At 50.4% G+C, this 14,966-nt stretch overlaps 4 protein-coding genes across 4 annotated transcripts; 3 read left to right on the top strand and 1 right to left on the bottom strand.

Moving 5' to 3' along the window:
* Window positions 1–2,811: 2,811 nt before the first annotated feature.
* Window positions 2,812–3,955, top strand: Aud_004453 (putative NAD binding Rossmann fold oxidoreductase; the record flags this gene model as incomplete). Its single annotated transcript, XM_043289393.1, has 2 exons — window positions 2,812–3,138; window positions 3,215–3,955. The coding sequence occupies 2 exons, from the start codon at window positions 2,812–2,814 to the stop codon at window positions 3,953–3,955; spliced, it is 1,068 nt and encodes a 355-aa protein (XP_043145328.1).
* Window positions 3,956–5,286: 1,331 nt separating this feature from the next.
* Window positions 5,287–7,499, top strand: Aud_004452 (putative glutaminase; the record flags this gene model as incomplete). The annotated part of the gene is made up of 2 exons (XM_043289392.1): window positions 5,287–5,722; window positions 5,773–7,499. The coding sequence occupies 2 exons, from the start codon at window positions 5,287–5,289 to the stop codon at window positions 7,497–7,499; spliced, it is 2,163 nt and encodes a 720-aa protein (XP_043145327.1).
* A 568-nt stretch (window positions 7,500–8,067) lies between these two features.
* Window positions 8,068–10,506, top strand: Aud_004451 (uncharacterized protein; the record flags this gene model as incomplete). Its single annotated transcript, XM_043289391.1, has 4 exons — window positions 8,068–8,076; window positions 8,241–8,400; window positions 8,480–8,591; window positions 8,670–10,506. The coding sequence occupies 4 exons, from the start codon at window positions 8,068–8,070 to the stop codon at window positions 10,504–10,506; spliced, it is 2,118 nt and encodes a 705-aa protein (XP_043145326.1).
* A 1,228-nt stretch (window positions 10,507–11,734) lies between these two features.
* On the bottom strand, window positions 11,735–13,730 carry yap1 (putative bZIP transcription factor AP-1/Yap1; the record flags this gene model as incomplete). The annotated part of the gene is made up of 3 exons (XM_043289390.1): window positions 11,735–11,885; window positions 11,948–13,164; window positions 13,248–13,730. 3 exons carry the CDS (start codon window positions 13,728–13,730, stop codon window positions 11,735–11,737), a joined length of 1,851 nt encoding a protein of 616 aa, XP_043145325.1.
* Window positions 13,731–14,966: the final 1,236 nt, after the last annotated feature.

The raw sequence follows: 14,966 nt of genomic DNA, 5'->3' as shown, positions 1-14,966 counted from the left end.
TGTTCGCTTGAATTGTCCGCGTTGAAGCTATCAGAGCACGCCAACCTGAATGTCTTTATAGCTTAGGTATAGCTGAGAGGTTGATTATGAGACAGTTCATGATACCAGGGAAATTGAGTATACTCCGCTACATTTTCCATATGGCTTTCCATGACGCAAACCAAATCAGGCGCACGGCGCGCGGCGCAGGTCGTAGGGCACGAAGGTCAGCTCTAGAGAGTTTTGAACTGAAAGAGTCTTCTGATAGAGAGCATCCTACTTAAGACACTTTCCTTGGGCGGATATATTCGGTTTGCTCAACCTTCGAGACTAGAAGGAAACATAGGCAGTTCATACCAGTAATTGCTAACGTCTATACACGTTCCATGCATGAGCCTAGAACTGGCGGATATTGCAAATAGGGTTGCTGTGGAGTTCTCCGAAGCTCCTTGCGTAATATGAAGAACTGCCGAGTTCCGCACTGCACATGACAGCCTGTCGGGCAATTTAACAAGATTTTTATGCTGTTTATGCGCTAGGAAAGCACGAGCATAATGCGTCGATGACACCTGCCACTGTGGATCCCAGTGAATGCTGGTTATGTTCATCTACCAGGTCTCACGTCCGTCCCGATCTCATTCCCTGAAGGTAGTGTCGGGTGAAGCTGCACTAGGGGTCCTCTATGTGAGACATGTCTTTCTGTGGAGTGGGTAAAATACTTTGTATACCTCGTCGATGTTCCCAAACCGGCACGCACGTCCCAGCATCAGAGCTGGGAACGGCAACTCAAGCTGTGAGGTGACAATCTTAAGGTATGCTTTTCCAAAAGCTTCTTCCATATCTCCTTAGTTCATACGTCAACCATGCTTTGGCATGAAGCCTGTCCATCCATCCGCACTCAATATCTCCTCGGAGGGGAAAGAGGTAAGTGGGCACTTAGTGGATACTTATCATACACACGCTGTCTGCGGTTGTCAAACGTCGCATAGCTGTCATTGTTAAAGCTGAATTAAGCTTCTGGGCTCCTCTCGACGGTGTCTGTCGGCGGATATGGCATATAGGGTGGTATACATAGCGAGGTCGTCCGCCTTCTATGCGCAGCTACGGGCTTGAATGATACAACTAAGAATGTTATTGCCAATGCTTGCTTCTTTCAGTGAATATTTAATAGAGAAAGGAAAGTAGGTGATGTTTGTGGCATTTTTGTAACAATAGAGGGCAGCACTGTAGGAGTTCTCCTGCACCAATGGTTCTCAAGCAGCGCTTTATTCAAGGCTAGGTAAATGTACTACATCATAGGTTATGGCAGAGTCTGCAAGGACCCTAAATGGCAGGATCAGTGCTCCAGTCGGTAGTCCAAGATCAGTTCCACGCATGGTAGGAGTATTAAGGACGATTCCGCATATGTTACAGCAGCTGAAGGACAGATCCTATTTAATCAAGTTGGAGTGATGCACTAAATTGCACTGATGTGTCTATTATCTTTGAGTCTCACATTCTCAATCTGAGTAAGCTATTTTATGGAACATGTGCTCTTTCTATCCAATCCAGTTGGAGCTGGAGACCATCCAATACATCCCTGAATCGGTCGCTTTTAATCTGCCGGGACTTTCACAATGGCAAACTTTCCAGAACCTGGGCGCGGCAGTCCCTGGAACAGCCATAGCCGTAACATCCTTCCTGCAACCTAACCAGGCTATAAGATTGGTGTCATCCAGTTCTAGCTGCATGCTTTTTGCATGACCGCTGATAAAGTCGCCCAGAGTATACTTCCAGGACCCTTAGAACAATCTGGTTGAGATGGCCCACAATTCCGATTCGGGCTAGAGACTTGGTAGCTTTTCAGTCCCCAATGCCATCCCTCAGACTGCTCTCGCCGTTACCACTACCAAAGACGAGAGCATCCATGTTTACTACAGTGGTTCTACAATCGTATGCTGGAGAAAATCCATCATGCTAACTCGGGTTGGTATGACGGCGCATTCGCTCAGTCCAGCTTCCCTGGGAGCCTGGTTGCTGCCATCACCTGGGGCACCGGCAGCGGGTTGAATATCTGCGTTTCTTTCCAGCAGGCAATATCCGAGGTGTCGGAGTATCAGTGGGTCTATTCCGTCTGCGTAGCCTGGATCGACCAAAGTATATGCAAATTTCTAGTTACTCACAGAATGTTGACTGTGCTTTATGTCATTTACTCTCCTTTGAATGCAATTATTCGTAAATATCTGATTTCCTGAGGAGTACACAGCTCAGGCTCTGGAAACTGGTCCTCTCATACGAGTCCTACCTAGGCAGTAGACTTGGGGACGCAGCCTGTGGGACGCTCCCGCGTCCAACTTAGTCCCACCAGGGTATGGGTTGGGTTAAGGTCGGGCCTAGCCTAAGAGTGGAGACCCCCAGGAGCTACCACAACCTTTGTCATAAATATTCTCATTCTTCCGAACAGGCAAGTGTCTCCGGCCATAAAGGGTAACTCTCTCCAGATTGTTTGCTCCAGTTCTGCTCCACCTTCACTCTCCCTGCAGGACTTGGACATTGTCAATTATCAACGTAAGATTCTGTGACCAGTAAAATGGTTAATTTCAGATTATTCTACCTCCGGAGATACTTTCCTGGTCTCGAATTACCCTCACAACCAGTCTGCGATGAAATCGAGACGCTGGGGTCCTCAGTCGTTGCCTGTCTATAAAGATGTTCAAATTCCCTGATCAATCGACTCTCTTGAGATGAGCAAAGCTCTGGAGACTTCTTTTCCGTCAACAATATAGGAGCTACCTAGTGAATTTTTCTTTGCCGCTTAAACTCATTGTTCAATTTCGAAGACAGACCACCAGAATGGCAGTACAGAAGCTTAAGGTTGGCATGGCTGGCTTAGGTCGAGTGGGCAAGCTCCATGCGATCAACTTCCTGCACCGCACTCCCCGTGCTGAACTAGTTGCTGCATTTTCGCCTGACCCCGCAGAGATCGCCTGGGGAAGACAGAATCTTGAGCCGTACGGTGTCACTCTTTATGACAACTACGATAAGATGCTTGAGCACCCAGGACTGATGGCCGTCGCTATCGGTACTGCAACCCCTGTCCATGCGGAAGAAACGATCAAAGCTATCGATCGCGACTTGCATGTCCTCTGTGAGAAACCGTTGTCTATTGATGTTGAAGTGGTAAGGTCTACATCCCCCCACGGGTAGCGGAAACTGGACATGCTACCATATACTAACTGGAAACCTGGACGTTCAGTGCAAGTCTGTCGTAAACAAGGCGAGAACCAAGCCACATCTTAAGGTCATGTGCGGTTTCTCTCGACGATTTGACGAGTCCTACCGTGACGTTTACGACAAGATCAGCCAAGGGCTCATCGGCAGACCTTCGGTCCTTCGGAGCCAGACCTGCGATAAATATGATCCTTCGGGATTTTATGTCGCGTACTCTGCGTGGTCGGGAGGTGTCTTCGTGGACATGTCCGTACACGACATCGATCTTACTCTGTGGTTCTTCGGCGACGACGTGGTCCCCAAGACTATCTCTGCATATGGCATAACCGCTGTTCAGCCGGAGCTGAAGAAGTTCAAAGACTATGACAACGCTGTTGGAATTGTTGAATTCCACAACGGCAAGATTGCATACTACTATTGCTCTCGCATGATGGCGCATGGCCAAGAAGACACCACAGAAGTCATTGGCACCGAGGGCAAGTTGTCTGTGAACTGCAACCCACAGCGTAACTTGGTGAACTTCTACCACTCGGAAGGTATTACTCGGGAGGCTCCCTCTAATTTCATAGGTCGCTTCGGGCCTGCGTTTGTGACAGAAGCCAACGAATTTACCGCCGCATGCTTGGATAACACGCCACTCCCAATGAAGCTGAGCAACGCAGTCAAGGCTGTTGAGATTGGTGCATACCTCCAGGAAGCTCTAGTTACTGGCAAGCAGATTCACTTTGATGAGATTGGAAGGCGGGTGGAGAGAGCCCAGATTTGAATTATCCTCGGACTGAGCACATCTGATTGATTGCAATTTGATCCTAACGAAGGCTTGAATTTGCCTATTGTCTGCGTTACGATTCATCCATAAACCTGTAAAGTCAGACACTTGCCTAGGGATGACTCTTCTCACTCATAGACCTTCTTTGTTCGAATGCCTTGTCTATTTCCTTCTCAGTATCATAACCATAAAACCACATCTGTCGCTGTATAGCTCCACTGGTTAGGCTATGAGAGAACGACACCCCTAGGGTCTCTGGCAGCATAGCTGCGTCTCGTGTCTCCTGCAGTGGACCATCTGCAACGTGCCAGAGTCTTCCATTCAAGACACTGGCTTCTTGCATCTGACCAGCTCTTTTGACCGGCACAGCCTCGAAGGTGGAGAGTGCTTCTGGGATCTCCGAGCGCGAGCCAATCCTTAACAAAGCCTGCGCCAAAGCCTCACCGTCTTCCACTGCCATGGCGGCGCCTAGCAATTGCTCGTAAGTATTGAACCAAAATACGAGTAAAGTATATCAGATGGCGTGAAATATATCTGCCCAAATTCCGACTCGCGGTATACGTATCAGCATCTTGCGGATTCTGGAGACAGTGTGTACCTGTATGCTTTGACGACAAATCGATGATTGAAGCTCTTGTATGCTGAGAGGATACAGACCCAGATTGACGTCCATATTTTGAGGATTGGAACTCTGAGGTACAGCAGCTTGTTGTTGCCGGGCGTCTGAGAGTGTTCTAGTTGGAATGGCTAAGGTCTATTCCGATGTAGTCTCTCTCATGGACTTTACAAATACTGCTAAATTTCGGTCAGATTGACTGTCTTGGTACCTATCCATGGCTGGTGACGTAGAAAGGACAGTGACATGCTTCTATTGATATTGGCTTACTCCTTTGGCGCCTCGGATGACTTTCCCCGCATTATCTATCCCCAGTCCCCACCAGTGCGTTCCCGTTATCTGATCTTCCCATCACTCTTCTACTGCCCACCTATTTTTTATCGAAATGGGAGAGCTTTTATTACCTTGAAGTATTCGTACTGGGAAGAGTGGACCAGCCAGCCTACAGCTCTCCGTGAGTTGGGTTGTGTCAAACAACAGAGGAATTACTTCAATGACGAAATCAACGGCTGAAGGATCGACATTCCTGCACTGACAACTACGCAATCTTATTAGCAAGCCGATTGTATCCACAGCTAGCTTTGACGTGCTCAAATTCTCATACTGATATAATTCAGCTTCCCTATCTGCTTGCAATCGACTTTTTGCAGCCAGTGGCCCGGTCCTTGAGAACCTTAGAACTCCACGCAGCAAGACATCGTCTGCAGAAAGAATGCGTCTCTATGATTGTATTATACCCTTGCTTGTCAGCTCACTCTGTACCATTGTGTCTTCGCTCTATACAGGCGAACGGGGACGCGTCATTCATCAGCCAGCCCTACCTCCCTCATACCCGCTGGCAGTAAGAAACCCATATCTTTCAGCATGGATGCCCAGCGACCGGGTACAGATGTTACCGTTTGCCGAGCCACAGTTCTGGGCCGGGCAGGATCTTGGCTGGGCCGTCATGGTGCGTGTTGATGGGCAGACGTATAGTTTAATGGGCGTGAAGGACCCTGGGAAAGGCGTCCAGCCTGCAGTGGTGCATAGCGCGGAATATACGGCGACACATTCTGTGTTTACTGCTAGTGCTGGAACGGTGATGGTCACTCTTGATTTCTTCTCGCCGGTGTCGCCTTCGAATTATCTTCGGCAGTCTCTTCCTTTTGGTGGGTGTGTGATGTGCGATCGCTGGAAGGGAGCTAATGTCTTGTCATAGGTTATCTGACAGTGTCTGTTTCTGGGACTTATGCGAATAGCGTCCAGGTATTTTCGAGTATTGATGGGAGATGGACAGGCGAGCCTGAAGGAGCAGTTTGCAATTTTAATAATGAAGGATCTACGGCGATGTTTTCATTGAAAGTCGAGAATGCTACGCTGTACTCCGAGAGTAGTGATATGGCTACGTGGGGAGAGGCAATATTTGCATCGCGACCAACAGCTTCCTCAAAGCTTTCATTTGCATCAGGCAATGGAGCCCAAGTGAGGTCACAGTTCGTCAAAACCGGCTGGCTGGCTGCTGGAGGCCAGCAATGCAAGTCTGACGACATCGTGGCACTCTCTCATGACCTTGGGGTTGTTTCTGGTGACCGGGCAGTCACTTTTGCCATTGGATATGTGCGGGAGAAGGCAATCAACTACCTTGGAAATGCATACACGGGGTATTATAGGGCAGGGTATCCCAATACATACCAAGCGGTCACGTACTTTTTGGATGACTATTCAGATGCCCTCAGTGAGTCCCTAATACTCGACCAGAAATTGTCTACCACAGCAAGATCAGTCGCAGGAAAAAAATACGCGGACATCCTCACACTGTCGACTCGACAAGCGTACGGGGGAATTGATCTGGTAATTCCAAATGATACTCTCGATACCAGCGAAGTGCTAGCCTTCATCAAGGAGCTCTCCAGCGATGGGAATGTCAACACGGTGGATGTCATCATGCCTGCATTTCCCATATATTGGGTTATGGATCCCGACTATATCCGACTACTGTTAGAGCCGATGATGAGATATCTCGCAGCAGGTCGCTGGCACAAACCGTATGTGGTCCACGATATGGGCAGCCATTATCCCAACGCCGTCGGACATGATGACCAACAAGCGGAACCTATGCCCATCGAGGAGTGCGGCAACCTCATGGTCCTTACCCTGGCCTATGTGCGCGCGACTGGCGATGAGGCATGGGCAACCCAGTATTTCGACATCCTCAGAGGATATGCCGACTATCTGGTCGAAAATGGCATCGACATCTCTGAGCAGCTTTCCTCAAACGATGCTGCAGGTCCGCTGGCGAATGAAACCAACCTCGCCATAAAAGCAGCGGTGGGTCTCAAGGCATTCGGTGAACTTACAGGATTGACCGAATATTCCAACATTGCAGAGGCACGAGCCGACCTGTTATTCACCCAACGTCTGGGGACAGATGAGCAAATGACTCATTTCGTGCTGCATTACCCCGACAAGCCATCCTCGTGGAAGACGCCTTATAACCTCTACCCAGAGGTGTTGTTGAGCCTTGGAACCTTCCCAAAGGAAGTTCACCAGATGAGCAGTGCATTCTTCAAGTCAGTAAGAGCTGAGTACGGAGTCCCACTGGACAGCCGGCAAGACTGGGCCAAGTCGGACTGGAACATGTGGCTGGCAGGCACACTTGACAACAGCACCCGCAACGAATTTGTGGACGACCTGTGGGCATTCATGACCAATGGCAAGCATAATTGGCCATTCTCAGATAGATATATCGCGACCTCAGCGAAAGGTAACACGCCTGGTGTTCCAGTGCTGTGTCGAGCGCGCCCAACAGTGGGTGGGCATTTTGCCTTGCTGGCACTAGAGGGACCTAAATCCCTTCAGGTTAGACTACCAGAACTGGAGGAAAACTCCAGCCTGAGTGAGCAAGGCAGCCAGCAGGTTCTGGGAGAAGAAAGACAAGAGCTTTGACGTTGAGTGGACCAGGGGTTGTACGACTTGTGGGCTTAACATGGACATTTGGCGTCCTATTAGATTATTGGTTGTAACTTTCATCTATTTTCTCTTTGTCCTTTGCTTTTCTTTCTTGAAGATGCATCCGAAGCATCCTGAAACCAGGTGCAGTGAATGGTTTGAGCAGCAGGAAAAGGCGGAGGTAGAATGGCTGAATAGGGCACCCAGCCACCAAACAGAGCAAAACAAATCAGTTTGTCCTAGCACACTGCCTTCAATCTCCTGAAGAGACTTAGAGCAGTAATCTGTGCAGTGGTAGCGTAACACCGTCTTTATATGTGGACCAACTGCTGAATCCCTTGCGGCGCGCTGGCCCCTGCGGTGGCGCTTACATAAGCGTGGTGACGGCGGGCTTTCTTTTTGGGGCGAAACCAACGAGCAACAGGAACAGACTCAACTTGCCCAACTCCAGCAACCCCAAACGAACCACCGGCCTACTTTTTTCTCTTTCTCCTCCTTCATCTTCTCTTCCTCCTTGTTGAGCACCATTGGTCTTTTTTTTCGTACCTTCATTTGATTCCCACCCATGGCTTCTGTAAGTTGTCCCGACCTCCCCACGATGTGCTTCTCTCCCCCCGTCTTGCTTTCCCTGTGTAGCTTATCCAGCTCCTCACTGCGAGAGCTGCGCGTTCAATAGAGCGCTCGCATACAATCGCTTCAAGATCTCAAGCTAACGAGTTTGTCCTACTGTTTTTCTAGCCCCGTCCTCCACACAACTTTGCTCCCCAAGGCTATTCTCTACCGAACGGTGCTGCGGCTGCCGCTGGTCCCGTCCCTGGCGCCGCCCCTCTTCTTCCCAACAATGGCCGGGTGATTCAAAATGGCCCCGTCAGAGTGTTGTGTATTGCAGATGTCAGAGGTAGGTCGCATGAAGGAGCTTCAGCTTCAGTTGCAGACAACGTCGCTGAAGATCAAGCACTGACGTACATCTTGCGCAGGAAACCTGAAGTCTTTGAATGAGCTGGCCAAGCAGGCCCGTGCTGACCATATCATTCACACCGGTGACTTTGGCTTCTACGATGATACCTCTCTTGAGCGGATTGCAGACAAGTGAGTTGGGCTCTGCGTTTTGTCCGCGACTATTTGACGTCAGGCATAATCCTAATTTGGTACGAAAACGCGCTACAGGACTCTCAAGCATGTGGCACAATACTCCCCATTGCTACCCGAAAGTGTAAAGCGCACTATTGCCCAGACTCCTCCTCAGCAGTCTATCAAGCAACGTTTCACCCCCGATCAACTCCCCCTTTCCGAACTTCCAATGCTGCTCGACAAGCGGCTCACACTTGATGTTCCCGTATACACCGTTTGGGGTGCATGTGAGGATGTCCGGGTGCTGGAGAAATTCCGCTCGGGGGAATATAAGATCAACAATCTGCACATCATTGACGAGGCTAACTCGCGGTTGCTTGATATCGGCGGTGTGAAGCTTCGTTTGCTTGGCCTGGGCGGTGCTGTTGTCATGCACAAGCTGTTTGACAATGGCGAGGGCAAGACCACGATTGCTGGTGGCCAAGGCACCATGTGGACCACTCTGTTGCAAATGGGTGAGCTGATCGATACAGCCAACCGCGTATACGACCCATCGGAGACCCGCATTTTCGTCACTCACGCCTCGCCTGCTCGAGAAGGGATGCTGAACCAGCTGTCCGTGACCCTCAAGGCCGACTTCTCCATCTCAGCTGGTCTTCACTTCCGCTATGGTTCCTCCTACAACGAGTTCTCCGTCAATCCCTCTCTGGACCACTACCGCGGTAAACTCGCCGCATCCAAGGCCTCTTTTAACGATGTTTGGGAGACTGTCCGCGGTGAGGTCGAAGCCGCTATCTCCTCCAACGAAGCTCAGAAGACCCTCTTGGACAATGCTCTCGACGTTGTTCAGAGGATGCCTACTGTCGCCAATGGTGGAAATCCGTTCGGTGGTCCCACTGCCCCGGGCAACGCCGCGGGCCAAGTCGATGAGAGCGCCTTCAAGAACATGTGGAACTTCAACCTTGCAGACGCCGCATTTGGCTTCCTCGTCCTTGAGATTGAGGGTGGTCGCATTGCGACGGAGATGCGCGCTCAGGGCTTCAACTTTGCTCACCGTACTGGAAAGCCTCAAGTTGCTGCCGGACAGGCAGTAGCCAGTGGTCTTCCAGCTTCTCCAGCAACTACCACCCGCATCCCTAGCGCTACTCCTCCCCAGTTCGGTCAAGCCCCTCCTGCTCCCAGTCGTGCTGCCGCGCCCGCCCAGCAGCAAACTCAAGCAAAGGGTCCTGCTGCGGGCCCCACTCGCGCATCTCCCGTTCCCGTCATTCCTAAGCCTGGCACTCCACAGCCCTCTGCTGGCGCTGCACTTCAACCCGGTGTTGCTTCGCCGGACAAGGCGGCTACCGTCGAGTCCAACGGCACTCCCCAGCCAGAGAAGCCCTCGGAATCTCCTTTGCCCAGAGGTGAGAAAAGGCAGAGCAACGGACTGTTTGTCTCCAATGTCGATAATGAACAGGCGGTTCGCGATTTGTTCCCCGAGGAGGATAAAGCGAAGATCCTTAAGGTCGAAAAATGGGGCAAGTACAATCATGTTGTGACCTTTGCGACGGTTGAGGAAGCCAAGGCTGCGCTTGACCGTCAGCCAGCTGAACACAAGAAGCCCAGCGCGCCTGGTCAACCTCGCAAACCTAACCTGAAGTTCTTCGAGGACCGCGGCTCCCACCGTGGCAATGCTGGCACTTGGCAAGCCAGCAACAGAGGCACCAACGCATCCCAGCGCGGATACCAGAGCGGAGGTGCTAGTGACAGCGAGGGTGGCCGAGGACGTGGTGGTTTCAGCGGACGCGGACGTGGCCGTGGCACCGACCGCGGTGGACGTGGTGGAAGAGGTGGCCGTGGCGGCTTCAGCAAGGGAGGCGCCTCGGACTCTCCTGCCGTCTCGACATCGACACCCTCCAGTGAAAAGCCCGCTCCCTCTGGCGGAGAGTCCTGAGCGATATGTCATCTCCTCCTTTGCCTGTTCGTCTGTGTTCTTTCCTTGCCACCTTTAAATTTCCCCGGCACGCTGTTCAATTAGTCTCTCATGGTTGTTAATTTCTTCTCTTGTGATATTTGCAAAGCCTTTATTTTCTTCCTTCTTCCAACTTCTTTTCTTCCTCACTTATTTCTTCGTTTCTGAGCGAGATGCACATGGACATTTCTTACACTCTAGTAGAAGACCTTATCATCAGTCCCCTTCGACTGGCTACTATGGGAAGTTGTTGGTGCAGAAGGTGTCCCATCGCAAGAAAGGGGAAGCTGCCGACTTGGGTGCGGATGACGATTGGGAAAGACAAGAGACCAAGGAAAATAAAAGAACGAAACCAATAGCAAGGGCAGCAGACAGGAAAGGGCACCGACAACGACCTTTTGTGTATTCTAAGTCTTTTCCTGGTACGCACCAATATCGATACCCTTGTAGCTTCAGACTCTTATTTGTTTGTTTCCATTTTTTCCCCCCGCTTTTCTATCTGTGCAATTGTGTAGCACATGAGTTTGTCAGGGTATAGTCACGCAAGTTAGACGTAGATCGATGGCTTGTATGTCAGGATTCGCCAGGAGTTCTCAATATGCATTTCTCGTGTATTACTGCTATGAACAAAGTCATATCAAGGCTGCGATTTTCGCAGCTTGGGCTGTACAAAAGTAACAAGAGCTGGCAACAAGCAAGGAAAATAACTACGGTCCAATCCCTGAGCAGTGAGAAACAAGAATCCGAAGCTCCAGTCCCAAAAAAGGAACAGCGCAAATACACCCGATCCCGATGTGATTGAGTGTCCGACTGAAGTGAGGGTTGTTGCTGATGTAGTTTCTCCAAACCAAAGCGCCAGTAGTGATTCTCGACTCCATGCCTCCAGTTCGCCATTGAACGGGGATTGGAAAATTTTCATAATGAAAGTTGATAATGGGAAACACCGCAAGGAGAAATAGCTGCCGTGAGGAAGCGAAGGGTGTCAAAGTAACAACGATTACTCAAGATTGGAAAAGTATTCAGAAAGAACGTCCCATGAAATCCACCCAAACTTCCTTTTAAATCCTAAAATATTGTTCGTGATAACATCAATTGCAGCGTCGTTTAACATGGGTATCAGTCTCCGGATTTGACAAGCGCATAGAATTGGCCGGAATCGTACAAGATGTCGACTGTCTTTACCGTCGTGTCCACTTCACTCATTGGCCGTCTATTTAACACGACCCATGATGTCCTCGACATCTTTCTGATTGACGACTACGCCGCCTTCAGAGCATCTGGCTTTGGTGCGCAATTCTGAACAGAGATTGTCCACGTCGATCTCGCCATTGCGGAATTTCTCCATGGATTGCAGGCGATCCCTACGGCAAAATTAGTTAGCAAGAGATTGAAGGCGGATTGTAAGGGAGCATATTGAGCATACCATATCTTATTGCAGGTGAGCATTTGCGACTTGTCCTCGCCAGGCACCACCTCCTCATCTTCGTCCAGTTTACTGTCGATTTCAGCGATAAGATTCTTCTTTGGCGCCGCTGGTTGCTTTGTCGCCTCGCTAAGATTGTGAGACGGGCTTCCCAGGTCGGGAAGAGGGAATGCATCGTCGAAAAATGTACCAAAGTCTTGGGACAAGATAGCATCTTGGGGCTCACGCCAGTCACCGAACAGCACAGGATCAAATTGACCTCCATTCTGTTGGGCCAGAAGATCCAAACCCAGAGCCTGTTCGGAATTGTTGGCATGGGTGGGGGTGTTCGACGCGCTTTCGCTATTTTGTCTCGCAGCTGGAATGGGATTATTGATGTTGCCACAGGCCATACCAAGTTGAGCGCAGAAGGATTCCTCACCATTGACGGTGGTATAGGTGCATGTATGGGGAATGCTACTCTCGGTCGCCTTTACGGCAGGCGAGTGCAAAGATGGCTCAGGAGACGTTCCACTGGAAGAGAGAAATTGGCTATGGTGCGAATCTGAAGAGGATGATGGAGAATCTGAGCTAGGGGTATCGTGGCTTGCCTGCTTCGTATTCGCGTTGTACGAGGAATTGACCTGGTGCGCATAGCCCCCGGTAGCTCCATTGCTATCATTGGCCCCGTTCATTGTACCAAAGCCAGATCGTGTAGACGGTTGCGGATTCGGTGCCTGGCCGTTTGGTGTGGACTTGGGTGATGGTCCATTGGAAAGACCGCTGGGACTCGAGCTGTTCAGAGCGTTGCGGTTGAGGACACCTGGAACGTGAGCTTCGCCGCGTGGAGTTGCTGTCTGGTTGTCCTTCGCTTTGTTCTGACTCGACTTGCTTGCTTGCGCATTGGTGAACAGGTGCGAACCAGGCAGATCTCCGAACTTGGGAAAGTCGAACATGAAATCATTATTGTTCAGACCATACATGCCTTTGGAGTATGCACCTGGGATGGCATTAACAGGGGAGAGACCGCTGCCGCTCGTTACCCAGGAAAGACGCTTGCGATACTCCTTGAGCTCTACTTGCAGACGCTCCACCTGAGCGCGCAGAAGTCCATTCTCCTGATTGGCATTATCGGATGCTTTCTGTAGCTCCTCCACCTTGGATTCCAGATCCTTCAGGTGCTTTTCCTTGCGCTCACGGAAGGCCCGTTGAGCTGCGCGATTCTGAGCCTTGCGCTTCTGTCGAAACGTTAGCACCCGCAAAAGTCGAATTTATGTATGTAATGACCTGCACGGAAGAATACGGATCACAGAAAACATACCGAAGTAGGTTCCGAGGTCAGCGGCTTTCTACCAGGCTTCTTGGCCGCTTTCTCGTCGCTCTCCCTTCGCTTCTTGCCCGAGTCCTCCTTCTCATCTTCCTGTCCATCGATATCCTTTCTCTTATCACCGGGTTCGTACTCTTCAGTCGAAGGCAGGCTGGGGGGCAGATCACCAATCAAACTTTCGTTGCCAAGAAAATCAAGGTCGAAGTCGGGATTCAAATCCAGGTAAGGGCTATCTTCGTAGCCGAAAGTAGTTGACTGATTCACCGAGCCGTCCAAACCACTGGGAGGAGAAACACTGAAGCTGCCGGACGAAGCATGGCCGGGTGTATGATTTAGCTTCTGATTAGCTTCGGAGTTGTGCGTTAGCGTTTGTTGTTTCTGACTCAGGTTGTTCGATGAGAGAGCCGCGAGGAGGAGGTCCTGTTGATCGGGAGAGAGATAAAGGCCTTGTTGATAAAGAGAATTGCAGTCCGCCATGGCAGCTGAGAGAGAAGCGGGGTATCGTTGTGAGTAACGGTAGGACGACCCAGGTCAATTGAGAATGATACTTTGACCCGCTGACTGCTTGTTCAATTATAACGCGATGTTGAGTTCGTTAGCTTATCGGTGTCTCCTCAACCAGAAAAGGCCCGGGCTTCCCGCCCGTTTATCGTTTTGAGAGAGAGCACAAAGAATGTGGAGTGAGTGCTGGGCTTATGGGTGCTGATGGAGTCGGGAGGCCACCAAAGCTCTTACGATTCCACCCCGCTTCAACAAAGCATCAATTCTTTGGACGTATAGGCAGAAGAGAGTGCGGGAGAATCAAAAAAGACACAGTAGAGCGGATTCAACGCCCTACAAGGGAGTCGAGTGAGATACGAAGATATGAAGGATAGAATCGATCCCTGAAATGAATCTGATGAGGAAGAGGGAAGTAGCGAAGGGTGAAGGAAAGGTGATGAAATTAAGACAAAGGTTGCAGAAGCCAAGAGCTTATGCCAGAGTGTGGCCTAGTGGCCTAGTGTCAGATAGAAGGGTGTCGTATTAGGTGGAATGGCGTGGCCACAGGTCAAAACGACAGCGGTACTGCTTGATAGCTAGTGCTGAGGGGCAAATCAGGGTCCGATTGAGAGTAGGTCTTTGGATACGAACGATTGCTTTCAGGCCGGGAAGAAGCCTGAGGAGATGAAGCGATTCGAAGTGGGAATTGAGACAGGGGTTTCTGATGATGAGGGTAGGTGCAGTGAGAAAGATGTGGCTGAGAGGGGAGGTGGTACGAGGATGAAACCGAAGCCCATCATTTTCCACTTTCTTGGATGGGGGCGGCGATGGACGGCTTCACAAGGCAATCAATCAAAGCCTTAGGCCAGTCTTACTGCGGGTGCTTCCAAAGAATGATGGGGGGCAAATGGGCACAAAAGGCGGCGTCCGCTACTGACAGTCCTTATTGGTTGAGCGATAAAAAGTTGATGGACAGGAGCCAATGGGTCTGTCTGGTGCCTCCCGCTGCTTTAGAGCGGAAAAATTGAGTGACTCGATGCTTAGAAATCAGACCAGGCCGGATATTGATTCTCTCCGCGCCGATGGAGTTCTACGCGCCATTTTATTGTAGTACCAGCCTTCTAGTTCAGTTGACAGTCCATGGAATGCTCAATCAGAAGCTGTTTGGCAATTTTTCTTGATGATGTTCCTCAATCTGCGTCCTCTTTTTCTACCAGGGAGACTTAACTTACT

This window comes from Aspergillus udagawae (genome assembly GCF_001078395.1).
Source record: "Aspergillus udagawae IFM 46973 DNA, scaffold_3, whole genome shotgun sequence".
Classification (NCBI taxonomy): Eukaryota; Fungi; Ascomycota; class Eurotiomycetes; order Eurotiales; family Aspergillaceae; genus Aspergillus; species Aspergillus udagawae.
The sequence above is the reverse complement of the archived record's forward strand: the minus strand, read 5'-3'. Positions and strand labels throughout refer to the sequence as shown.